At 28.4% G+C, this 27,864-nt stretch overlaps 2 protein-coding genes and 1 long non-coding RNA gene across 5 annotated transcripts; 1 reads left to right on the forward strand and 2 right to left on the reverse strand.

Moving 5' to 3' along the window:
• Positions 1–4,897: 4,897 nt before the first annotated feature.
• Positions 4,898–11,095, forward strand: LOC118645884 (ATP-dependent DNA helicase pif1-like). Of its 3 annotated transcripts, XM_036287765.1 has the most exons (3): positions 4,898–5,072; positions 9,102–9,187; positions 9,294–11,095. In XM_036287765.1, the coding sequence occupies exon 3, from the start codon at positions 9,326–9,328 to the stop codon at positions 10,547–10,549; it is 1,224 nt and encodes a 407-aa protein (XP_036143658.1). In that variant the 5' UTR covers positions 4,898–5,072; positions 9,102–9,187; positions 9,294–9,325; the 3' UTR covers positions 10,550–11,095. The 3 variants fall into 3 exon arrangements, with proteins under 3 accessions (XP_036143658.1, XP_036143651.1, XP_036143661.1); XM_036287758.1 differs by having other exon boundaries at positions 9,102–11,095; XM_036287768.1 differs by lacking the exon at positions 4,898–5,072 and having other exon boundaries at positions 6,720–10,505; positions 10,599–11,095.
• Positions 11,096–11,288: 193 nt separating this feature from the next.
• On the reverse strand, positions 11,289–27,366 carry LOC118645887. The gene is made up of 2 exons (XR_004963533.1): positions 25,234–27,366; positions 11,289–11,765 (listed from the first exon to the last, which is right to left on the reverse strand). It is a non-coding gene; the product is annotated as an uncharacterized LOC118645887 (long non-coding RNA).
• Positions 13,052–14,069, reverse strand: LOC118645886. The gene is made up of 2 exons (XM_036287771.1): positions 13,889–14,069; positions 13,052–13,695 (listed from the first exon to the last, which is right to left on the reverse strand). Exons 1-2 carry the CDS (start codon positions 14,005–14,007, stop codon positions 13,500–13,502), a joined length of 315 nt encoding a protein of 104 aa, XP_036143664.1. The 5' UTR covers positions 14,008–14,069; the 3' UTR covers positions 13,052–13,499.
• Positions 27,367–27,864: the final 498 nt, after the last annotated feature.

Raw genomic sequence — 27,864 nt, forward strand, 5'->3', positions numbered from 1 at the left:
TGTTATAGATTAGACAAATATTGAAACATAAATATTTTGCAATTATTTCAGCATTTAAAACTATTACATTATAATCTTCAATATTTTCACAATATAATGCAGCAATAATAATGTGCAATATTTACAGCATTTAATCTTCAATATTTAATTTAAAATTATTATGAAAAGGTATTACAATGAATTTAATAAATATCGCTTATTCACTAGACATCTAATAAAGATTAAAAAAGAGGCATTTTGTCTGATAGATTAGTTGCATCTGTTGGAGAGTTAAGTATCTCATTGATAGTAATAGCGGTCAGAATCTCTTAAATCATTCCAACATATTATTTTAAAATTTAATTGCGCAAATATTTATTAATGTTTTATAAAAGGTTAATGTTTCTACATTTATTTTCTGAACTATGCCCTCATAATGACGAATTATAAATTTTTTACAATTCTTTTGTTATACAATTTTATAAATCTTTTCCTATTGGGGTAAGTAATTACTAGAATTCATCAACTAATAATGGAAATAATACGAGTGGCCATATTGTCTACAGTGGCCATAATACCACTTTCGCCTCTAATAATATGAGAGATAATATTTTTTTTAAACTATTATTCATTTTTAATTTGTATTTTTTTGTCTAAAATTTTAATAAATATCAAAAGCAAATTAAGTTCTTATTAAATAATTATAGAGCCATTTCCACACCAGAAGTTTCATACGTAATCACAATATTAGCTGATTTCTGGTTCGAGTTTGTTTTGCTCTTTGCAATTTATTAAACTACAATTAAAAAACAATATAAGGTAAGTTTCTTTTTTGTTTAGATTTTTGGGAAATAAATAAATAAACATATATGTATATATTGTACATATATATACATACATATATATATATATATATATACACGTATATATATTATTTTATTGCTAAATTAAGATTTATGTTAATTTGTCAAATTAAAATTTATTTTGATTTTGAATGTTAAATTATAATTACGGATTTTTATTATTAAACTAAATTAAATTTTTCTTATTTTAAATAAAATTAGTATTATAATAAATTTACATTTAACATTGCATTTTATTTTAAAATAATAATTAGAATTATTAAATTACATTTTTTATTAAAACCATTATTAAAATAAAATTTATTTATATTTAGATAATTAAATTATAATTTAATTTATTTTATTTTAATTTTTAAATTATTAAATTATTAAATTTGATTAAAATTGATTTTATTTTGGATTATTAAATTAAAATTGACTTTTTTAAAAATAAAAATTGATTTGGATTTTTTAAAATAAATTTGCACTAATTATTTAAATAAAATTTATTTTTATTTCAATGGTTAAATTATTAAATAATTTTTACTTTAATTTATGAAAAGATGTTTACTTGAATTGTTAATTTAAAAGTGACTGTTCAATTGAAATTGATTACTTTAATTGGTGAAATATTCACTTAAATTGTTGAAAGTGTCTATTAAATTGAAATTGATTTTAAAAGCTGAATTGAAATTGACTTGGTTTGAATTGTTTAATTAAAATTGGCTTTGACTTATATTGATTATAGAATTAATATTAAACCAAATTAAAATTATAACTTTATTTAAAACTGTATTTTAGTATAGCTGTATTTATTATAATTAAATTAAAATTGTTTAAATAATGCCTCGAAGAAAAATAATTCGAACACTTGAAGAAGAAGAGAAATATCAACGTAATAAACGAGAAAGAAAAGCAAAATCTCAAAATGAGAGACGAGAGAAAAAACGAATGATAGCTAAAAAAGATAGTTTATTATCGTTAAATACTAATTTAGTAAATACTAATTTATTACACACAATACGTGAAATAGAAATTGTATCACAAGTGATTGAGACGTCAATTACTAATAATTTTTCTACATTAAAAAAGAGTAATGAAACAACAAATGATATAAAATTATTGAATGTTAAAGAAAATAATGAAATATCACATGATACAATTATAGAAACTGTATCAAACAACCACGTTATTTTTCCTATTGCTAGCACATCAAATAGTGTAATAAATTTAGAAAATAATAGATGTAGGGAATTAACTGTTTTACGTAAAATGTCATCGCAAATTACTATGACTAGCAACGAAATAGTAACATCAGTGTTTCCTAATGTAACTGAAAAAAAACAAACGAGTAAAATGGCAAGAGAAAATTCGAGCTTCAAGAAAAGGATATACGAATATTGATACGTCTCACAATATGCAACTAGAAAATATTATAGAACATTATATAGGAGAGATGAATTTATATTGCGAACATTGTGGTGCAAAACATTTTATTTCGGAAAAGACAATTAATAAAGGTAATTCGTTCAATGATTGTTCTAATCATGGATCTATTGAGTTATATCCTTTACCCCAACCTCCAAAAGAACTTTATGAATTATATACTGGAATTCATTCAAAATCTAAACATTTTTACAATCATATTCGAGGATATAATAATATATTTTCATTCGCGTCGTTTAATGCAAATATGGCTAATCTTAGTGCACAAAGACGTGGACCATATTGTTTTAAAATTCAAGGGCAAATTTATTATCAAATTAATACTGCTTTATATCCTGCACCAAACGAAATGCCAAGTTATGGACAACTTTTTATTGTAGATCAGTGCTTGAGCCTAGTTGCCCTTTTCGAGCCGATTCCCGAACGCGCCGCCTCCTATGCCCTCACTACCGCGCGCGGCCTTGACGGCCGAGCCGCCGATCTCGCCCGTACGCTTTGTCTCAGGAGCAGCTCTGTATAAGAAATAGTGCCCTGCACCACAAAATTCATTAAAATTACTTTAAGTAAATAATTTTTGTTTTTATAAACAAAAAAGTACTAACTTTTTTATTACTAATTTATTTTATGTAGTATAACAATATGTAAAAACATAATATGTAAATTAGAATTTTGACAATAGTTTTCCACATCACCCGTGAGATACTATTATTGATGCGTTTTTTTTTAAGTGGTTTCCCCAGTAGGCCTAATTCACTAAAAGATGAAATATAATATACAGCTTAGCAGGAAAACAAAATTTTATATATTGTAAGATATATAAAAACGACAGGAAAATTAGAAGAATGCCAAGCTATATATTATATTTCATCTTTTAGTGGATTAGGCCTACTGAGAAAACCACTTAAAAAAAGCATCAATAATAATACCTCACGGGTGATGTAAAAATTAAACTATTGTCAAAATTCTAATTTATATATTATGTTTTTACATATTGTTATACTACATATAAAATAAATTAGAAATAAAAAAATTAGTACTTTTTTGTTTATAAAAACAAAAATTATTTACTTAGAGTAATTTTAATGAATTTTGTAGTGCAGGGCACCATTTCTTATACAGAGCTGCTCCTGAGACAATAGGTGCGTTCGGGGAAACACTATTAACGCTACAAACGCTAACGCTATCTGAACTGTTCGTGGAGCCAATAGCGCGGTAGTGATAGCGAGTTCCGTGAACAGCTATAGCGTAGCAAACACTGTTGGGCAGTTGATTAGCCACTGCCAGCAATATTAACAAAATGTTTATATATATATTAATAATTATTTATGTTAACTATGTTACTTAGTATATTTATTATTATTTTTCTTTATATATATATATGATACTTATTTGTTTATATTTATTTTATATTCAATATTTTAATAATTATAAAATGATCATTAAACAATTAAATTTTTCAATGGAAATTGAAATTATTGAAGTTCATAAAATAAAAATTATTAAAGTTATTTACGATCTTATTAAATAAATTTTTTAATTTTTAAATAAATTAAATAATTAATAAGTCCTATACATTACTCTTTAATTAAAATGATTTTATATGTAATAAAATAAAATAATTTAAACAATTTCCTATAAATTTTTATTTTGTTCCATTTTTCTATCTTAATTCAAAATCAAATTAATTATTAATTTATATTTATTTTACATAATAATATTATATGTTTGAAGCTTATGTCTAATATAATTTTTTTATGTAAATTTATGTTCTTTTGCACTATGTCGTATACTGTCGCTCTTGAATTGCATTATTTAAACTAAAATTTTAAAATAATATATGATTACGTTATCAATTTAATTGATAATAATGATACTTAAGTCGTTTACATATTTGCAATTGGTACAGAAAAGGATTGCATTTCAAGACAAACAGTACATGCAGTCTAATGAATCAAAATATAGTATATATTATTATATACATATTTTGATGAAAAATAATATTAAACTCAAAGATCCAGTCTTGATCACCTTGATAAAAATATATTAATGAAATATTTCACAAAAACTTTTTTATTTGATCCCTTTTTATTATTTATTAAGATTTATTAAAATGCATTAAAATTCATTAAAATTTATTAAAAATTAATATTTAACATTTATTAAAATTTATAAAATTTATTTATATAATAAATAACAATGTAATAAAATAAATTTTATGAATTTTAAGAAATTTTAACAAATTTAAATGAGTATATATTAAGGAATTTTAATATATTTTAATAAATTTAATAAATTTTAATGAAATAGATCTCTCTCTCTCTCTCTCTCTCTCAATGAAGAGAGATTTTTAATTAAATATTTTCATTAGGACATATAAACAATTTCTTGTTTTCTTCTTTCAAGATTACGCATAAATTTTCTCTAACCTTAAAAGAGAGATAGCACATGATGTTTAAACAGACAATGGTGGGGATTGAGCCAAACGCTATCCATGCACTACCTCTGAAGCAGTAGCATGGATAGCGCACGTTTATGACGTCAAACGCTACGGACAGTGACGTCATCATAATTTTGATAGCGCTATCCAGCGTCTCCGCGAACAGCGGTAGTGCTACGTAGCGTTAATAGTGAGCTCCCCGAACGCACCCAAAGCGTACGGGCGAGATCGGCGGCTCGGCCGTCAAGGCCGCGCGCGGTAGTGGGGGCATAGGAGGCGGCGCGTTCGGGAATCGGCTCGAAAAGGGCAACTAGGCTCAAGCACTGCCATAGATGAAAACAGGTGGTAGTCGGAAGGAGCAAGGTCTGGTGAGTACGGCGGTTGAGATAATATTTTCCATCCAAGTGCTGCCAGAGTGTTTTTAACCAGTTTTGCTGTGTGACTGGGTGCGTTGTCATGCAGCAAAATCACCTTCCCATGCCTTTGAGCCCATTCTGGTCGTTTTTCGACCAACGCATAATTCAAATTGATCATTTGTTGTCGGTAGCGATCAGTATTAACTGTTTCGCCAGGTTTCAGCTTGCAATTCGGTGTCTTCAAACTTTTTTGGTCGATTTTCATGTTCTTTGTCACTGACATCAAAATCACCACTTCTGAATCGTTTAAACCACCGTTCGCAAGTATCGACAGATAGAGTATGTGCACCGTATGTTTCCACAAGTATTCGATGTGCTTCCGCTGCTTTTTTCTTCTGATTGAATAAGAAAATCAGCACGTGCCGCAAATGCTCTTTGTTCGGCTCAAAACTCGACATGTTTACCACCGAAAAAAAAAATGCTACTAACACTTAAACGTTTAAACAAATATTTTTAGCGTTTTAAAGCTAACTATCATAGCTACAAAATGACATATTGGTTATGACACCAGCATCTATAGGCTTTGTGCTCCATCTCTTGAAAAAAACCCGCATTTTAAAGTTACAGACCTGGTATATATACATATATAAATTTTGTATAATATAATAAAGAGATATTTGATAAAATGATGATGATAATATGTTGATAATGATAATGATGATGATAATGATGATAATGATGATGATTATAATGATGATGATGATGATGATGATGATGATAACATTGACGATGATAATAATGATGACATTGATAACAATAATAATGATGATAAAGATAATGATCACTAATAGTTGTTATTCAAAAAATTAATTTATTTTTTAAAATTTTAATAAATATATTATTTTAAAATTTGCATTAAAAAAACGTTTGTCTTTTTCATACATATTTTGTATTTTAATATTTATAATTTAATAATTTCAAAGAATTTCATTTATATATTTTTATTTTTACGCATAATTTAAATATTGATATACGTAAAATATAATAAATATGTAATTAATAATATATATATATAATTGATATACGTATAATATACATACATTAATTAAATTTTAATAATTTAATTAAAATCAATAAAGTATATATTTTAATAAAATATATTTACATATACTTTAAAAGAAATCGTGTGTGTATTTCTATGCATATATATATATATATATATATATCATAATATATTTATTTTTATAAATATTAAACTATTATAAAATGCCGAAACGCAAAATACAACGTACTTTAGAAGAAAAAGAAGAATTTCAACGACAATGTCGTGAAAAAAAAGCAGAGAATCAGCATTGTCGTCGCCAGATTGTAAAAGTAAGAAATAATATATTAAAATCAGTTGATAACAGAAATTATTGTGTTGCTGGTAAAATACATGATAATCGTATAATAGAATTAAATGTTATTGAAGAACGTTCATCAGATAATGTATTATACGAACAAATTATTTGTACTTCTGGTATAACACATAATAATCATATAATAGAATTAGATGAAGAAATAATAGTTGAACAAAGTTCAATATGCCAGCAGAGTTCTGCTGATTGTCAATCTCGTTATCGTTCACGACAGAGAAATCAACCTCACTTAAATAATAATAATACTATGTCAATTAGTAATGTTGTTGAATATTATATTGGTTCTATGGACGTATCTTGTGTTCATTGCAATGCAAAGCATTTTGCATCTGAAAAAGTATCTAATAAAGGAAACTCATTTCACGATTGTTGCAACCATGGTGCAGTACATTTACAACCATTACCTGAATTTCCTGAATTACTTCGTAATTTATTCGATTGTAGTCATATAAAATCTAATAATTTTTTTCAACATATTCGTAGTTATAATAGTTCGTTTTTATTTGCATCATTTAATGCTAATTTAATTAACTTTAACAATAGACGACCTGGTCCATATTGTTTCAAAATACAAGGACAAATTTATTATCAAATTAATACAGCATTATATGCTGCACAAAATGAAAGTCCTACTTATGGTCAACTTTTTATTGTGAATTCTAATGAAGCTATAGATCATCGTCTTAATCAAAATTCATATTTAGATTATGAAATTGTACAAAACCTTGAACAAATAATGCGAGAATTTAATGTATTTGCTCAATCTTATCAAATGATGGGTGAAGAATTAGAAAATCAACAACGTTTACAAACGGAATCAGGTGAATTATTACCTGAATTACAATTATTATTTACTTTAAAACCAGGTATGAATAGACGTCGATATAATGCTCAAAGAACTAATGAAGTTGCTGCTGTTTTTTGTACTACTGCTGATGGAGAAATTCCAGAGTCATACGTTACAATACGTAATAGAACTAATAAAACTTTACAAAATGTTAGTATTATGGACCCAAATGTTGAACCATGGATATATCCATTGTTTTATCCACATGGTATTTAAGGATGGCACCGTTATTTAACAAAAATAAATAGTAATAGACGAATAACTAGAGGACAGTATATTAAATATCGTATAGCTATTCGTGATGAATTTAATGTTTTTTTATTAGGACGTCGTTTATTTCAGCAATGGCTTGTAGATAGTTATGTAAAAATGGAAAAAGATAGAATTGATTATTGTAAAAATCATCAAAAAGAATTACGTTCCAAAATATACCAAGGATTAAAAGATTATTTACAAACTACGGCGAATAACTTAAATGGACGTATTGGAAAAATGGTTATACTTCCTTCCACATTTATTGGATCGCCGCATAATATGTTACAACATTATCAAGATGCAATGACAATTGTTAGTAAATTAAGCCAGACCTTTTTATTACTATGACTTGCAATCCAAAATAGCGTGAAATCGAGGAAAATCTATTGTCTGGTCAACAAGCTTTTGATAGACCTGATATTTGTGCTCGTGTTTTTAACCTTAAAAAAGATTATTTAATTGATTTAATTGTAAAGCAAAAATTTTTTGGTGAAGTAGCAGCATTTGTATTTGTTATTGAATTTTAAAAACGCGGTTTGCCACATATTCATTTGTTGATTACTTTAAAATACAATTTTAAAATAACAACTCCACCAATTGTTGATAAATATATTTCTGCTGAAATTCCGGATCCTGATGAAAATCGTATTTTACATGATATAGTTATGAAACATATGATTCATGGACCTTGTGGCGATTGGTGTTTAGTAGATGGACGTTATTCGAAACACTTTCCGAAACCATTTCTCAAAGAGACTAGAATGGATGAAAATGCTTATTCTTACTATCGTAGACGAAATAATGGTAGAAATTTTGAACGTCCAGGTGGATATAAAGTTGATAATTGTTATGTTGTTCCATATTGTCCTATTTTATCGATTATATTTAATTGTCATATTAACGTTGAAGTAGTTTCAAGTATTAAATCGGTTAAATATTTGTATAAATATATTTATAAAGGACATGATGTTGCTGCTATAACCATTGAACCAGTAACAGAAAATGTAATTATTGATCATGATGAGATACATAATTATATTGAAACTCGTTATGTTGGATCTGTAGAAGCCATTTGGCGTATTCTTGGTAAAAAATTACAAGATAAAAGTCATACTATAATGCGTTTGCCAGTGCATCTTCCTAATGAATAAAATATTATAATCAAAAATGAAAATATTAACGACGTCATGACATCTGCTTTAAATCAAGTTACTATGTTAATAGATTATTTCTCATTAAACTTAAGAGATGAAGAAGCGAGACAATATTTATATACAGAAATTCCATGCTATTATACATTTAAAAAAGAAAAAATTAATAGTAGAAATATATCACGTTGGGTTAAACGCAAAAATCATTTTAATTGTGTAGGAAGAATATATTCCGTTAGTCCAACACAAACAAAATTATATCATTTGCGATTATTATTACTTACAGTAAAAGGGGCTACAAGTTTTAATGATTTGAAAACTGTAAATGGAGAATTTTGTCAATCATTTTCAGCGGCATGTTTGGCTTTAGGTTTAATTGAAGATGATGATGAATGGAAACGAGCTATGAATGAAGCTGTTGCATGGATGATGCCTCGACAACTTCGTAGATTATTTGTACGTATATTATTACATTGTCAACCATTACATCCTGAAGAGTTGTAGGAAAATTTTAAAGAAGCAATATCTGAGGATTATGTTCGACATTTTGATATGTTACAAGGACAAAGAAAAGCCTATGAACAAATTGGTGCTATGCTTGCTACAGAAGGACAAAGTTTTACAGATTTTCCACAAATGGAACAAATAATTGTAAATAACGAAGATGAGGATTATGTAACATTGGAACAAGCTATGGAAATTGGTAATACACAATATAATCAATTAAATGAACAGCAAAAAGAAATAGTTGATTTAATATTAAACAGATTAGATAATAACAATCATAATAACAATTATTTTTATATTGATGGTCCAGGTGGATCAGGTAAAACATTTATATACACAACTATTTATCATTTAGCTAGAATTAGAAATAAACATGTGTATACAATGGCTTTTACGGGTATTGCAGCGACATTATTACCTACTGAAAAAACAGTTCATAAGACATTTGGTTTACCGGTTCCATTATTTGCTGATTCTTCATCTGCTATTAAAATACAAACTAAAGAAGCTCAATATTTGAAGGAAACTGATATTTTTATTTGGGATGAAGCACCAATGGCACCACAATATGCTTTAGAAATTATGGATAGAACATTGCGTGATATTATGAATAATAATTTTCCCTTTGGCGGAAAAATTGTTTTATTAGGTGGTGACTTTAGACAACTTTTGCCTATTAAATTACATGCTACTCGAAGTAAAATTGTAAATCTTTCTATTAAATTTAGTTTAGTTTGGAAAAATTTTATAAAATTCTCTTTAACACAAAATATGCGAATTCTTCGAGAGGAAATTGAATTTGCAAAGTTTTTGTTAGATATGGGAGATGGCAAATTAAATGATTTAAATGATAATATAGAAATTCTTGAATGTTGTGTAGCGCCTATTAATGTTGATATTGTTGAAGATATATATGGTGATTTAATACGAAAAAAGGAGTTTGACAAAGTAGCTAAATGTGCGATACTTTCTGCAAGAAATGTTGACGTAGATGAAATCAATAAAAAAGTAGTTGAATTATTTGATACAGCTAATGAACGAATTTATACAAGTATAGACAGTGCTATAAATAGTGACAATGGTGACATTAGTGAAGCTTTGTTACCAGAATATTTAAATAGTTTATCTCCATCATCTCTTTCTCCACATGAATTGTGTTTAAAATCAAATTGTATTATTATGTTGATTAGAAATCTTAGTATCAATGAAGGTTTTTGCAATGGAACACGATTAATAATTATAGAACTTGGAGATCATTTATTAAAATGTAAGATTTTAACAGGTGATAAAGCAGGAGATTTGTATTTTTGAATCGTATAACATTATACTGTGAAAATATATATCCTTTTACTTTTTCCAGAAGACAGTTTCCGATAAAATTAGCTTTTGCTATGACAATTAACAAATCGCAAGGACAAACGTTTGATAAAATTGGTTTAGGTCTTTGTAAAGATGTTTTTAATCACGGGCAACTTTATGTTGCTTTTTCACGAGTTCGTTCTTGGCAATTAAGAGTTTACCTTGGTAATCAACAAAATAATAGATTCGTAAAAAATTATGTATATAAGAAAATGTATATTTAACTTTCAATGTTATTTATGATACTATCATTAAATAAATTAATTGCTCAATTTTTATCTATCAAGAAATATACAATTTATAACAGACGGACTATTTTATTGTCCAATCTTTTACAAATTTATAAATTCTAACAATATTGTATATGTATCAAGTAATAAATAATAAAAAACCTGAATATATGGAATGTTTGCGTTTAAAATTACTCTTATATTAAATATTTCATGTAAAAAAAATCAAATACATTTTATACATGTAGATTAACAAAAACTATAGGAATAAATTTATTTAAGAAAAATTCTATTACAAAAATAATTAAAAACGGATACATAATTAAAAAAGAATTAATAAAGACATCATGACTTGACGTAACGATTTCTTTTTTAGTATTTTATTCATTAGCATAAATGTATAACATTAATACTCATATTTACAAAATAATTTTATTTTAATTTTTAAATTTTTTACATTCTCTTTTCTTTCAAATAATTTATAAGAATTTTTGATGATGCAATTATTGATCCAGCAGCCAGAAGACAAAGCAATGCATTCAATATATCATTCGAAACCAAGATATTCCCTGAGTTTTCCTTATTGCTCCTCCAAACTTCGGTATCCGTTAGCATAAATGTATAATATTAATACTCATATTTATAAAATAATTTTATTTTAATTTTTAAATTTTCTACATTCTCTTTTTTTTTTAAATGATTTATAAGAATTTTTGATGATGCAATTATTGATCCAGCAGCTAGAAAACAAAGCAATGCATTTAACATATCCTTCGAAACCAAGATATTCCCAGAGTTATCTTTACTTTATTGCTCTTACTTACTATTTTTGATGATGCAATTATTGATCCAGCAGCTAGAAAACAAAGCAATGCATTTAACATATCCTTCGAAACCAAGATATTCCCAGAGTTATCTTACTTTATTGCTCCTCCAAACTTCAGTATCCGTTAGCATAAATGTATAATATTATTAATACTCATATTTATAAAATATTTTATTTCAATTTTTAAATTTTCTACATTCTCTTTCTTTTTTAACGCGCGCGCGCGCGCGCGCGTGTGTGTGTGTGTGTGTGTGTGTGGTAAATAAATGTGTGTGGTAAATAAACACTATTTTTTATGTAAGTATGTTATGTCTCCGTTTTACAATACATAGTATAATTAAAATTAATAATGATTATGGTGGAAAAAGTGAGAAAATCTGTTTAAAAAATAATAAAATCCGTATAATCCATAAAATGTTTTTATTTTTTATTTAATTCTTTTTTATATACGAACTTAAGTTATTTGTACTTGATGAACTTTTGATCAATAAAAATTATTAAATTTCTTGCGTGTATTTTAACTTATAATATTATTTTAATTGAATTTAAAAACTTAGAAATAATAATATTACGTAAAAACTTATCCATATTATAATAATACAATAATATCAACTTTAAAACTTTTTAAATTGTCACATTGTTCAAATTTTATATTTTATATTGAATTTCGTTTCTTTTCTATCTGTAAAATATATTATAATAAATTAAGTTATACATAATATCATTATATTAATTAAATAAATTACTTTAGGTAAAGTTTCCGACATTTTTCTTTTTTGAGGAATTTGAACGCCTTTTAATAATTTTGATAAGTTCATGCGACCCGTTAATTTTCGAATATCATTTGTATCATTTACCAGTAAATATACTGGATCACCTATAAAAATATGGCTAAATAATAATTAATAGTTATATTAATAGGGAGTTATTATGGATAAATAGTAACACGAAATAAAATATAAGTGTAAAATACAAATATAAAATATACAATTTTGTTAAAACAATTTAAAATAACAGATATTATTATAATAATAAAATAATTTAATAAATATTTAAAATATTATTAAAGCTATATAGTTAAATATATTATTCATCACAAAATACTAATACTAAACATAAATACTTGTCGTTTGAACAGTTCCAATTATCTCTATCTTGTCTCTTTTCTGAATTCCAAATTTATTATATTCCTGTTTGTCAAAATTTATAATATGGACTTCTATTTTATATGTTCCATCTGTTATTGAAGCATATGCAATTATTTTATTTTGTTTATTATCATGTGATTCCGAAAAATTTGTTTTAATGTAAGCTTGCAAAACTGTAAAATATGCATATGTAAATATAAATTTGCATATATATTTATGTATAAATTCCAAATTGCATAAATTATATTTTTATTTGAAAAACACACACACACACATATATATATATGTGTATTAAAATATTATGTATATTAAAGCGTACTAATGCGTTGAGTTGTATTTAATATTTCATTTAATTTGACTGGTATTGGTTTATCCTGAGAATTTGGAGTGGGTTCATATTTCCCCAAATTAGATATCACAGTATTTTTGCGTATTAGCAATTCGTAGGAAACGTTACCATTATTAAAAGATGCTATTTTAGGAATTCTGGCTTGTACACCATCCAGATGAACAATCTCCATTAAAATCATTAAATTAAATGTTAATAATATTATTAATGTTATTTTAAAATTACATTATATTTAAAGTTATTAAGTAAAAATATAAAAGTAAAGACAAAGAAATAGAGAAAGTATAGAATAAGGTATAGGTATTTTTGTAGGATTTTTCAAGTAATTCCAAGTAAAGTGAAAAAATTGTTATACATTATTTTTTTTAATATTTACATGGTTTGGTATAATATATGGAATTATTCTGTCAATGTCATCATTCCACGAAACAATTTGTATTCGTCTCCCACTGCTATTATTTAAGAAAAATTTTAAAATTTTATATTGTTGGTTGTTCCCGACAATTCTGGGAGATTCGATCCCATCAATATAACCGATTATTTCACTAAAAAAAGTTTAAGATTGTGCATCAATATATATATTTTAAATACAGTCATCAACAGAGATTGGCTTGATGTTTTTCATCTCTAAGCGTGTATTAATATCCGAGTAATGAAGTACGATTGTTGAAAATGTTATTTATTTATATATAATAAAATCTTATTAACAAAATAAAATAATTATATTTAAAAACTTACACTGTCGAATCAAAAATCTGAATTGCATCCAATTCTTCATTTTTTGTTAATAATTCGGTAGGGTCAATTTTTTCTAATTCTCTTTCAAGATTTGCCAGTTCCGTTTCAAAATTTGACATTTTTAATTAAAATTCTGTGCAAAATATAATTATAATAATTAAATTAACAATTAAATTTTAAGAGAAATGACGAAAACGAAAGAAAATAAGATAAAGAGTACACGAGAAAGAGAGAGAGAGAGGGGGGGGGAGAGAGAGAGAGAGAAAGAGAGAGAGAGAGAGAGAGAGAGAGCGCGCGCGCGCGCGCGCGCGCGCGCGCGCGCGTGTGTGTGTGTGTGTGTGTGTGTGTGTGTGTGTGTGTGTGTGTGTGTGTGTGTGTGTGGACGCGCGCGCATGTGCATGTGCAAAAGTAAGCAAAGGAGAGCAAGAACAAAAAGTGCGAGTGTGAAAAAGCATAATAGCGTGAAAGCAAAAAGAAGTTAAAAGAGAAAGCAAAAAAGAAGTGTATAGTGAGTATAGTATAGAAGAATATTATTGAAATAAAGATGTTTAAAATGGTCTAAAGCAGGATAAAATTAAGTGAGCATAAAAGATTAAAATTGTAAAAAGAAATTACTTTTATTAGAAAATTATATAGAATTTTGTTCCCTTTTTTATCCTTTTTTCTTTTGCTTTTTTATTTTTATTTACTTTATATTTTTATTATTACCTTTTTGTATTGCTTTCAGATTTTATATGTACTTTCTTAAACTTTTTTAAACTCCGTAATGTATTATCAAACACATTGGAAATAACAAACGAAAGTTATTAACTACCATTGAAAATGAATATTGAAACAAAATGAATATTGGAATTTTAAATATTTAATCGATTTGTTAAATCAATTTTTTAATCGATTCTTTTTAATAATTTAAGAGATAGGAATAAACACTGATATGAGTTATTAGAAATAGACTAAAAAAAGTATTAATATTATATAGATAAATATTAATATTATATAGATAATTACGCAAGATTGAGAACAAGAAAATGCGTGATTGAAAGAGAGAAAAAGGATAGAAATAAAATTTAATCATTTTTTGTCGAAAAGGTAATATTTATAATTATAATATTATAATATTTACATATTTACATAGAATTTTTAACAACTATTTACGCTCATTTCTCGTCTCTAATACATTTTTCATTTATTTTGTACCTATATCAATCTCTGATAACATTTTACTAATAGAGAAATTTTGTTAGCATTTTTGTAAATAATTTTTATACAGTTGTAAAATTCATCATTTTAAGATAGATTTTCCAGAGAAATAACCATCAAATCGACATCAATTTGATTTAATCAATGCAATTTATATCAATTCTCTCTTAATTTGATATCAATTTAATGGGTTATTTTTCACTGAGTTATGCGTGTTACTGTGAAATTGGCACCGCAAGTTTTCATAAGAGTTCTACTTGCACCCCAAGTAGTTCTAGAGTTGCTGATAAATTTCAGAAATAGTTCCGTTGATTTAGTTAAAAAAATGAAATTTTAAAAAATGAGGTCCTAACTTCCCGTGGCACCTCATTAATAAAAATTGAACGTTTTAACAGCAGTTCTACTTGCACCCGCAATAGTTCTAGAGTTCCTGATAGATTTTAACAATAGTTCTGTACATTAAATATATTTAAGCAATTTTTTAATTTGGCTGTTGGCACCGCACCACAAGAGTAAAGTACCACTGTCTGGCGAGTTCCAGCCAACTTTATGGCATTTTCTAACAATTCTGCAATAATGTTTCAAAGCTTTTTGTAGGTTTTGTCGACAGTTCCGGTCTTTAAGCATTTTTAAACAATTTTTTTATTAGACGGCTGGCACCGTATTAAAAGAGTAAACTACCTTTTTATAGCGAGTTCCAGACGAGTACATAGGATTCTCCATAACAATATATTTCTACAATAGTTCCAAAGCTTTTTGCAAGTTTCGTCCACAGTTCAGGTCTTTATGCATTTTTAAACAATTTTTTATTTGATTCTGGCTCGCACTATTAGATATGAATACTACGTTATTGTATTTAAACTTCAGCCAATTTTATGGTATCTAATATGTATGTGTTAGTAATGTAATTGACATTTTTTAAATGTTAGAGTTGGGTTAATTAATCTATTTTTTTAACTAACAAGGGAACCTCGCGAACCCGAATATTCAGATTTTAATGAAACTTGGCATAAATGTAGAGGGGGTAAATACATGAATTTAGGAATTTTTAGTTGGTGCTTATAAACGGTTTGAAGGGGTGAAACCACCTTTCAAAGTTGAGACGTTTTTGCGTTTTCTCGATATATCTCGCAAACTAAACAAAATATAAAAAAATGTTTCATACAAAAGTCTTAAAGTATAAATATCCCTATTTAACTGTGCTATTTATTTTTTCAGAAAAAATTTATTTTTCAAAGTTTTTTTTTGAAAAAAAATTTTTTTTTAAATAATAAATAGCACAGTTAAATAGGGATATTTATACTGTAAGACTTTTGTATGAAACATTTTTTTATATTTTGTTTAGTTTGCGAGATATATCGAGAAAACGCAAAAATGTCTCATCTTTGAAGGGTGGTTTCACTCCTTTAAACTGTTTATAAGCACTAACTAAAAATTTCTAAATTCATGTATTTACCCCCTCTACATTTATGCCAAGTTTCATTAAAATCAAAATTTTCGGGTTCGCGAGGTTTTCTTGTAAGTTAATGAAATTTAATTAATTATAAAATTAATTCTATTATGTTAAAAGTTACGTAAATATATACTAATTCTATTAAATTTACGTTAAGATTAATTTGTTTCTAGTTAAAAAAAAGTTAATTTTGAGAAACTTTTTTATATTAAATTAAAATATGATTTGTTTAAGTTAAATTACCAACATAATTACAGTATTGATCGTCAAATATATTTAATTTTAATATAATATTTTATTTGTAAATTAACTTACAATGTCGCTCTATTGTTAACCAGTAATTCATGACATGTATAAATACTTATCGTGAGAGGTTTAGAAAGAGGTTACGTATAAATACAATTGTTTGTCAAACGAACTGTCGACAAAACCTACAAAAAGCATTGGAACTATTGCAGAAATATATTGGAGAATGCTATGTAGTTGTCTGGAACTCGCTATAAAATGGTAGTTTACTCTTGTAGTGCGGTGCCAGCCGTCTAATAAACAAATTGTTTAATAACGCTTAAAGACCGGAACTGTTGACGAAATCTGCAAAAGCTTTGGAATTATTGCAGAACTGTTAGAAAAGGCCATAGAGTTGGCCGAAATTCGCTAGACAGGGGTACTTTACTCTTGTGGTGCGGTGCCAACAGCCAAATTAAAAGATTGTTTAAATATATTTAATGTACGGAACTATTGCTAAAATTTATCGGGAACTTTAGAACTATTGCGGGTGCAAGTAGAACACTACAGATGCTGTTAAAACGTTCAATTTTTATTAATGAGGTGCCAGGAAAAATAGCACCTCATTTTTTTAATTTCATTTTTTTTAACTAAATCAACGGAACTATTTCTGAAACTTATCAGGACCTCTAGAACTATTTGGGGTGCAAGTAGAACTGTCATGAAAACTTGCGGTGCCAACTTCACAGTGACTGACACAGTGGGTCGTGCTATAGCTAAAGCGGCTCAGCGCTTCTTTTAGTGCGCTCTCTTTCGTACAAATTGAAAAATTCGCATTTCGTTTATCCATTCGAGATATCCAAAAACTATAATTTTATGACTTTTGTTCACCTTCATTTTACTGTTCTTTTAAATTTTATTTTCTTTATATTAAATAATTTTCCTCATCTTTTTGTGCATATAAATATTTAGTACACAATATCATGTTTTTTGTTTAAAAAAAACAGTTATGTGATCTTTTTATATCAATAGATCCTTTTTATTATTTTGTACTGATCTTCTTTACTGTCTTTTTCTTTTCCTTACATAATAAATAAATTCCTTTATTATTTTGTGCAAAAAAGTATTGAGATAAAGTAATCAAAAAGTAAATATTTTACAAAATATTTTATAGCTTAGTGTTTTGTATAATAAGAAATATTTTGGAACATACAAATTACAAAATATTTTCTAAAATATTCATTTTTTATCATTTTATTTTAATAATTTATATTATGCGCAAAATAAAAAAGAAATCAATTGATATAAGAAAACCACATAGCTGTTTTTACAAAAAACTATGATATTTTGTGCATATAAATATTTGTTAAAATATTACGTTTTTTTTTTGTAAAAACAGTTATGTGGTCTTTTTATGCCAATAGATTCTTCTTATTATTTTATGTATAATATCATTACAATAAAACGATAAAAAATGAATATTTTACGAAATATTTTATAATTTTTATAAAACATTTCTTGTTATGCAAAAAACTAAACTATAAAATATTTTGTAAAATATTCATTTTTTATTATTTTATTGTAATAATATTATGTATAAAACAATAAAAACAATCTATTTTTATAAAAAGACCACATAACTGTTTTTTATAAAAAAGTATGATATTCTAACAAATATTTATATGCACAAAATGTCATGGTTTTTTATTCTTTTTCTTATTTTGTGCATATTATTAAAATAAAATGATAAAAAATAAATATTTTACAAAATTTTCATAATTTATTTATAAAATTTTCTCTATTATACAGAAAACGATGTTTTTTTTTTTTTAATATATAAATGGAGAAAAAGAAAGAGAGAGAGAGAGAGAGAGAGAGAGAGAGAGAGAGAAAGGGAGAAAAAGAAGAAAAACAAATATAAAACCAGGTAATGATGTCAAAAATATACGTAGTTATTTTTAAAAAATCATATTTATATAAAAAACATAATTATTAATATCATGTTTTTTGTAAAAACAGTTTTGTGATTTTTTGTATTAATTGATTTTTTTTCTTATTTTATGCATAATATTATTAAAATAAAATGAATATTTTACAAAATATTTCATAGTTTTTTCATAGTTTTTTTTTTACATAAAAGGAAATATTTCATACAAATTATAAAGTGTTTTGTAAAATATTTATTTTTTATTATTTTATTTTAATAATATTATGCACAAAAGAGAAAGGATCAATTGGTATAAAAAAACCACATAACTGTTTTTACAAAAAACATAATATTATGTAATATTTATATGCACAAAACATCATGGTTTTTTTCTTGTTAGAACACTTACGTGGTTTTCTTATACCAATTGATTCTTTCTCTTATTTTGTGCACATTATTAAAATAAAATCATAAAAAGTGAACATTTTACAAAATATTTCATAGTTTCATTTTTTGCAAAAAGAAAACATTTTATATAAATTATTTTTAAGTATTTAGTAAAATATTTATTTTTCGTCATTTTATTTTAATCCTTTTCTAAAAAAGATATGTTATTTATTTATCGAATGTATCGAAGTCATCTCGAAAGTCTCGAAGAATTGTTGCCTTTAATCCGCGATGCTGATTGGTTCTTTCGCTGATCATTGAGCCGCATGCTTCGTAGTGTTTGACAGTTGTGTTTGACAGTTGTGTTTTCAAATCAAAATTGGTTATATCAAAAGTGTGTAAGTAATAAGGTAAGTAATAAAGAGATATATTAAGTAATAATATAATCTCTCTCTCTCGGAAATAACAATAATATCTTTAAAATTTTATAATCTTTTAGAAAAAAAGAAGGAAAGGAAATAGATTGATAGGAGAAAGAGAGAGTTTCGACTTTTGTAGAAAGAAGAAGCAGAAAAGAAAACAGAAGGTGAAACAGCGACTTCTATAGAAAGAAGGAGCGGAAAAAGAGAGAGAGAGAAAAAGAGAGTGTAAGAAAGAAGAAAAAGAAAAGTGTTAGAGCATTAACAGTAAATATTATTGTATTGAGTATTTTATGTAGTTAGCAGCTCGCAATTACATATATTATTGGCTATATTCTTTTCTGTGTGTGTATATTTGTGCGTGCGCGCGCGCGTGTGTGTGTGTGTAAAATTATGTAAATTTATAAATAATTACATAATATTATATAAAAATATATTTTATTAAAAATTATTATTTACTTAATTCTTTTAACTTTTTTAAAATAAATACATACATATATATGTGTGTGTGTGTATTTATAAAAAAAAGTTTAAAAAAAATATGTAAATAATTTTTATTAAAATATGTTTTTATATAATATTATGTAATTATTTATAAACTTACACTTACACGTTTTTTATTCAAAATTGCAGAAGATAGAGGATAGATATAGACAACATAAAAATATGATTAATAATTTGTGTTGAGAGAGAAAGAGAGAAAGAGAGAGAGGGAGAAAAGGAGAGTGAAAGAGCGTGAGATAAAAAAAATAAAAAATAAAATTTAAAATAATTAAGTAAATAATAATTTTTTATAAAAATGTTTTTATATAATATTATGTAATTATTTATAAAATTATACTTGCACGTTTTTTATTCAAAATTGCAGAAGATAAAGGATAGAGGATTAAAGAAAGAGAAAAAGATAAAGAAAGGAGAGAAAAAAAGAAAAGAGAGAAAAGATTCAAAAAGCATAATTCTTTTAAATTAATAAACATTAAGACATTTCATAAAAAAGCGGAGAGAAAAAAGGAAGAAAGACGAGATAGGTATTTAATAATTGTTTAAAAAGCTGTAAAGCTTGTTTTGTCAAAATTTTGAATTTTTAATGACTTAATTGCGTTTTTATTTTTAACATATATAAATGTTTTTATTTAAGGTTAAAGAAAATAAACATTATATTAAAAAAAGAAAAAAAGAAATAGAGGAAGCAGAGAGTAAGAAAAGAAAAAAAGAAATATTAAAGAGGTATATACAGAAAATAGAAATAAAAATTTACATAATATTAATGAATGTCAGGGGTAGAAAATCAATATATCATTTGGTTGTAATTAACATTGACTCCAAACTGGTAGATATATTGATTTTCTTATAGCTGTTTCAAAATCAATTAATATAGCTGATACGGACGTAAAACCATATATACACTGCAAAAAAATGTAATGTATCCAATGAGATATGTAGTTAAGGACTGCCTACTCAATGCAATACTATATGTTATATTAGCACTTAACAAATCAAACTTTCACCTAGGGATTCTCAAAGTAGAGTCTTTGCCCTTTAATTTAAAAAAAGTACATGTAATTTAGATGATTTTTCGCAAAGTTGCATCACTTTGAAGATTGCCTAAAAATCGGTCAAAACTTTTGTCTCGTTTTCTTTTGCGCCAGTGTTTATATAGATATTTATAAAAAATAAAAAGTTTAAAAAAATTGCAAGAATTAAGTGATAGGTAGAAGAAGAAGAGAAAGAGAGAGAGAGAGAGAGAGAGAGAGAGAAAGAAAGAGAGAGAGAGAGAGAGAGAGAAGGAAAAAGAGAGAGAGAGAGAGAGAGAGAGAAATTAAGTAAATTTGAAGATCTTATTAAGAGAGAAAAAGAGAGAGAGAGTGCGAGATTTCGGAAAGGTAACATTTGCGTTTTAAATATTTTGAAAAAAAGGAATCTTAAACTCTTAATTCTCATTTCTTATTAATTATCATTCTCAATAATGATCAATTTTTATTAATTATTATTATTCTCATTAAATATCATTTGCGTTTTAATTATTTTGACATTTTGTGTATTTTAATAGAAGAAAAGGAATGAGATTAAAGAGAAAGAATTGAGATCGAGAGAGTTTAAAAAAGAAATCCAGAAAGTGAAAGTGTTGAAATTTGATTGAAAATTATCAGGTAACATTACGTATAATATTATAAATTTTAATTTATTTAAAAATTTAAATTTAATGTTGTATTATTAAGGCATAAGATTTAAAAAATTTAATTTTAAAGTTGTTGGATGCTTGTTGTCAGAAGTTGTTGAAATGGTCAGAGAGCGATAGTGAGTTTTATCGAAAGAGATTAGAAAAGGAAAAAGATTAGATGAAAGGAAATTATAATTGAGAGAGATTAAACAAGAAAGCCAGAAAGTAAAAGTTTTGAAATTTTATTGAAAATTAACAGTAACGTTACATATAATATATTATAATTTTTAATTTATTTAAAGGGGATTAAGTATGGAGGTAAAGTGTGTAAGAGTGATATTAAGAAACATGCAAATATAATATAATTAATAATTTGTGTTTAGAGAGAGAGAGAGAGAGAGAGAGAGAGAGAGAGAGAGAGAGAGAGAGAGGTGGGGAGGAGGGGGGAGAATAAGAGAGCGTGAGAGATATAGAAGAGGATTAAATAAAAAAGTAAAGTGTGTAAGAGTAATATTGAACAATATGAAAATAATATAATTAATATAATTAATAATATAATTAATAATTTAGAGAGGGGGAAAGGGAGAATGAGGGAGCGTGAGATAGAGAAGGGCATTAAATATGATAAAGTGTGTGAGAGTAATATTACAGAAGAAGAATAAGTGCAATGTTCAATATAAAAATGCTAAGTGGCGCGCGCGAAGCGCGCGCAATGTTGTGTTCTAGTATTATAAAAAAACCACATAACTGTTTTTACAAAAAAACATGATGTGTATTAAGTATTATATTATAAATATATTTTTTATATAAATGACTTTTTTGTAAAAACAGCTATGCATTTTTTTATATCATTACCTGATTTTGTATTTGTTTTTCTTTCTTCTTTCTTTTTCTTTCTCTCTCTTTATTTCTCTCTGTATTTATCTCTGAAAAACTTAGTATTGTGTAATAAATATTATGTCATAAATAATTATGTTTTTCATATAAATAATATTAAAAGATAAGTATGTATTTTCTTCATATCATTACCTGGATTTATATTTCTTTTCTTCTTTCTTTTCCCGTCCCTCTCTCCTTCTCTCTCTCGCTCTCTATTTATCAATCTATTTCCATCTTTTTCTTGTCTATTTTTCGATTACAAATATATAATCCTAGAATTTACACACATACACACACACACACACATATGTTATATAAATTGTTAAGAAATAGTTAAATATCATAATTGGATTATATAAATTACAACTTACTTGATCGACTCTTTTCACCAAATTTGACAGCTGTCAAAATTCAATCGCAATGACAGCTACTCTCGACTAAACTGTCAAACCACGACTCTCGCACACGAAGCGAGTCAAGCGCGATACAGCCAATCGCGATCGGAATAAAGCGGCAACAATGCAATCGCGATTAGCAGGCAACTTTAGGGTTACATGGCTATTTTATAAGAGGAAAATAAAGGAGGAAGGAGGAAAGGAGGATAGCATTAACGGTGAACGCGGAGCAAAGAAATAGACGAAGGGTTTATTAAATGGTTACATGGGGAAAACAGAGATACTTGAAATTGTAAGAGGATAAAGAATAACGTGGGAGAGAGTGGGGGTGGAACATCTTCGGGTTTTAAAGAACTGATCTAGGAATAAGTAAGAGAAGCAGGAGGAGCGGGGACGTTTCGAGGATCACACGGGAGTTCCTCGAGATTGTGGGATGGCGTAGGGATAACTTGAGGATTGCACGAGGGTTCCTCAAGGTTGTGAGATGGTGACGGGATATCTGAGGATCACACAAGGTTCCTCAGGGTTGTGAGATGGTGTCGGGAACTTGAGATTTGCACACGGGAGTCTCAAATTTGTATGAGTGTGAGGGAATTATTTATAAATAATAGGAGGGTGTCTTAAAGAATTAAAACGGAAGGGAGTAGATAAGTAACGTAAAAACAAAGAAAGAAATTGTGATAGTGGGACTTACTCATTACTGGTTCTCGAACAAATTCGTCGGAATCGAAGGGTTTTCTTGACCGGATAGAACGGCATTAAAGTTTACTTGTGCACTGATTCTACATGATTACTAACTAACTGACTAACTCTCTTACTCGTTACTGCGAATCGAACTGCAAACTCTTGAACTGTACTGCACACTTCTTCAAGATTTGGTTTTATATATATATACAGAGTCTTACAGAGGGAGGATCCAGATGTAGGTGGTTCAAATATTCTAACTGGCAGGACTCTTTTTCAGGATTGTGTGGTGGGTGAATTCTAAGGTTTCTTATTGGAGAATAGTTTTTCCTTTTTGCCCAATCATACGTTGAGTAATCGTTGAAAGTTTCTCTGTTTCCTCCCATATTCTTTCAATTTTATCGAAGGGATCCGACTTATCGCGTAGGTTATCTTCCCTTTGGGTTTAAGAGATAAATAATTTTTTTTATCGTGCTAGACGTGCTACGGTATGATTTGCAGATGCAAGAAACGGTTATTTATTTTTTGCTTATGTTTAGATACTTTATTTTTTGTGAGGAAACTTTACTTAGATCCCATGTTTGTTTTTGAATTTCTATCTTCAGAATTTATTATTTGTTGACTCAATATTCAAAAGAGTCGGAATTATCAACTTGGTCGTTTCGTCCATCCATGTTTGTCATCACGGTTTTAACAGACTAATCCTAGACGCATAAAAAATTATCGGAGATCGTTGAAACGGAATTTCTTTTGTAAATTATTTGTTTCTCTGACAAAGGGAAATCGTGGAGTCTGCCGGAGGTAACAGTGTTAAATGATAAGATAATAAAAATAATAAACATTTTTCGAACGAGCGAGCAAAAGAGAAAGAGAGAGAGAGAAGAGAGAGAGAGAGAGAGAGAGAGAGAGATCGTAAAATTTAATCATTGCCTTATTTTATCCTGAATATTCACCTAATGTAATATATTCTTACAGACTTATTAGAATAATGTGAACAATATTTTAATCCGATGATGCATATCTTTATTAAGACAAAACGGGAAATAGCTGAGTTAAAAATCAAATTAATTTTTTACTATGTATTAAATTAAATTAAATTATATATTGAATATACACTGGCGCAAAAAAAACGAAACAAAATTTTTGACCGATTTTTAGGCAATCTTCAAAGTGATGCAACTTTGCGAAAAATCATCCAAATTACATGTACTTTTTTTTAAATTAAAGGGCAAAGACTCTACTTTGAGAATCCCTAGCGAAAGTTTGATTTGTTAAGTGCAAACCTTTTGTATCGACTTGCCGTCAGTTTGTTGAATTCTAATGTAGAATTTTACATGATAACAAACTGACGGCAAGTTATCAACATGCATGCACAATTGCTGTCAATGTGACAAGTTTATTATTCTTCAATGCATGCACTTATAATTTTATAAACTCATGAAGGTTATTTGCTCTCCTGATGTTAACTTCGTTCCACGTTAAATTACAATGACAGCAAATTGTGGGCAAGTTCACAACATGCAGTGTATTAATTTGCCCGATATGCTTAATCTCGCTTGGCTATCTGGGTAGTTACGAACCTGTTCCCACACGAAAAATGACAGAATATATTCACCTCTCTGTCGATTCTCCCCGCGCGCGTCGCGATGCACCAAGCCCCCTCCATTAATACAAGCTCTATGGCCTTATGGCTCCTGTAACAACATAAGTATTGTTCGTTTTGTCTGTTCTGGGTCTACTCGGAGCAAACCCAAGCAGACCAACGCACTCTAATAAGTTGGCGTCATCGGAATCAACTTATTATAGCGTTTTCGATTTGCTGACTCGACTCGACTCCGAGTCAATGGTTTGTTCTTTTTCACTGCAAAAAAGTGATAAACTGTGCAAGAAATGAAGATAAAAGGAACAGACCACTGACCCGGAGTCGGGTTGAGTCAACAAATCAAAAACGCTATTAGAGTGCATTGGTCTGCTTGGGTTTGCTCCGAGTAGACCCAGAACAGACAAAACCAGAGAGGAACTTGAGAGTGGCCACTGCGGCTTTTTTCGTGTGACCGATATTTGTCTAGCGCCAAACGTGGATGTAAAACCCGTTTTACATTAATCGCAAACAGCCAGTTGCAACTTGCGACATCCAAAGCGCTTAGTTTCTAGTTAAAGCTTGACAGTCATTAGGTGTTGCAAATTGCAACTGGCGACTACGATTAATGTAGAACGAACTTTACATCCACGTTTGGCGCTGATGCTAGTCAAATAGCGGTCTGTTACGTGCCTAGACACGTTAAAAATTCTCTTCTTTAAACTATTTCTATCTAATCACCCTGTACAAACTATGTCTTAAAACTATCCCGATATATCATACCAGATTCTTACTTATTGATAACCTTTTCTATCTACGGTCTTTTTAAACTTAATATTTGTCTGTTTCCTCGTCCTGTAAACATCCTGCATCCCACCCAAACTATTCTTTATGACATAGATATCAATTATCAAATTTTCTTCTTTTTAAGAAATCAACCAGTAGCTATTTCCGCTTTACAAGCACTTCCTATGATTGGGCGATGCTAACTTATTCCGACTTTAATATAAGGATCCCTCTCGATGATTAGAGTCAGTCTCTGTACTAAACCACTAGAAGTTAGACAAAAGTCTGTAAAACGTTAGAATAAACACTTTAAAATACCAGTGCGATCCATCTCTCACATTACGTGCATCTCACACGTAACAATTGGTGGCAGCGGTTAACCAGTTGTCCTGAAGAAAGGCCTCCATCAGCATTTTGTTTTATTGCTCATGCAAGCATAAAAGTTCCAGGAAGGCGCAAACTAAGGACACACAAAACACAAAGGATTAAGTCGAGAAAACCTCACAAATACTGTGGTAAAAGACGATCCTTGACAATTGGCTATAATCTGCATAATTCGACAATTTGGTCTCACTGATAAAACCTCCTGGCGGACTACGGTCCAGCATCCGAGGAAAAAAGTAGAGGAGCTGAAACGTCGGAGCAGCACGAAAGCCGAAAAGTGGGAGGAAAAGCACGAGGTATCCAGCATCTTCTTGAGACGACGGCGACGAGACTCCGTGGACAGCTAGCACGTAAAAAGGCTCATCAAATCATCGGACAACATCCTGGACCAACATCAAAACACCATACGGACAATGTTATATATTGTACTACTATTGTAAATCTTTATGAATTACCGAAGTCCTAGCGTACATTATAATTCAGATAGTTCGGGCGAAAATAGTTTAGTAGACAATTTTGAATCCGATCACATATCCTTAACGTTAATCATGAACAACCAAGCGTCGGCACCGATAAACCTTCACAGCGAAAGTCACTTAAATAAGGACCAACAAAGTTGAAGATCCTCGATTTCGACAGGTAATAGTTATTTTTCTGTTCGCCATAGCTTAAATCTCTTGCCAATCTTTAATGGTAAAAATATTCCGGTTTACCAATTTACATCCGATTGTAAAAGAGTTTTAGAATTAGTAGAGCCAAAAAAAAGATTATTTTTTTTAGAGCGATCCTTCAAACAAAATTAACGAGCGATGTCGCGTTAGTTAGATCCGTATACACAATAACAAATTTTGAAGAATTATGTGAGGCATTGATAAAAGAATTTAGAAATTACTTAACGTTTGAACATTGGGAATTAGAAAGGGAGCGTCCTAGATGCGCACAGTAATAAACGGACACAGCAGGCTGAGTGAAACGGACACACTAACAAACGGACACAGACCAAACGGACACAGTAATAAACGGACACAGTAACGAACGGACAAAGTAACAAACGGACACAGACCAAATGCGCACAGAGCGAAACGGACACAGTAACAAACGGACACAGACCAAATGCGCACAGAGCGAAACGGACACAGTGCGAAACGGACACAGACCAAATGCGCACGGACCAAATGCACACGGACCAAATGCGCACACTGCACATGCGCACACTGCACGTGCGCACGGACCAAATGCAATCCATGTACATTGCAAGCAGAGTAAAGTCCACATAGGTTAGCGACTTGGACGGGGGGGGGTGCGGGAGGGGGCCGAAGGCCCCCCTTGCACCCCCCCCCCGTGTGTGTGTGTGTGTGTGTGTGTGTGTGTGTGTGTGTGTGTGTGTGTGTGTGTGTGCGTGTAAAGCATTCACTGCATCACATGGGTTTGCGACTTTACGTGTATGCATTTGGTCCGTGCGCATGTGCAGTGTGCGCATTTGGTCTGTGTCCGTTT

The sequence above is a fragment of the Monomorium pharaonis genome, chromosome 1 (genome assembly GCF_013373865.1).
Source record: "Monomorium pharaonis isolate MP-MQ-018 chromosome 1, ASM1337386v2, whole genome shotgun sequence".
NCBI lineage: Eukaryota > Metazoa > Arthropoda > Insecta > Hymenoptera > Formicidae > Monomorium > Monomorium pharaonis.

Coding starts and splice junctions, on each gene's coding strand:
- LOC118645884 (XM_036287758.1), top strand. CDS start 9,284: ATGTTACAAGGACAAAGAAAAGCCTATGAACAAATTGGTGCTATGCTT.
- LOC118645886 (XM_036287771.1), bottom strand. CDS start 14,007: ATGTCAAATTTTGAAACGGAACTGGCAAATCTTGAAAGAGAATTAGAA. Junction 13,696..13,888: donor CAGATTTTTGATTCGACAGT/GTAAGTTTTTAA, acceptor AACTTTTTTTAG/TGAAATAATCGGTTATATTG.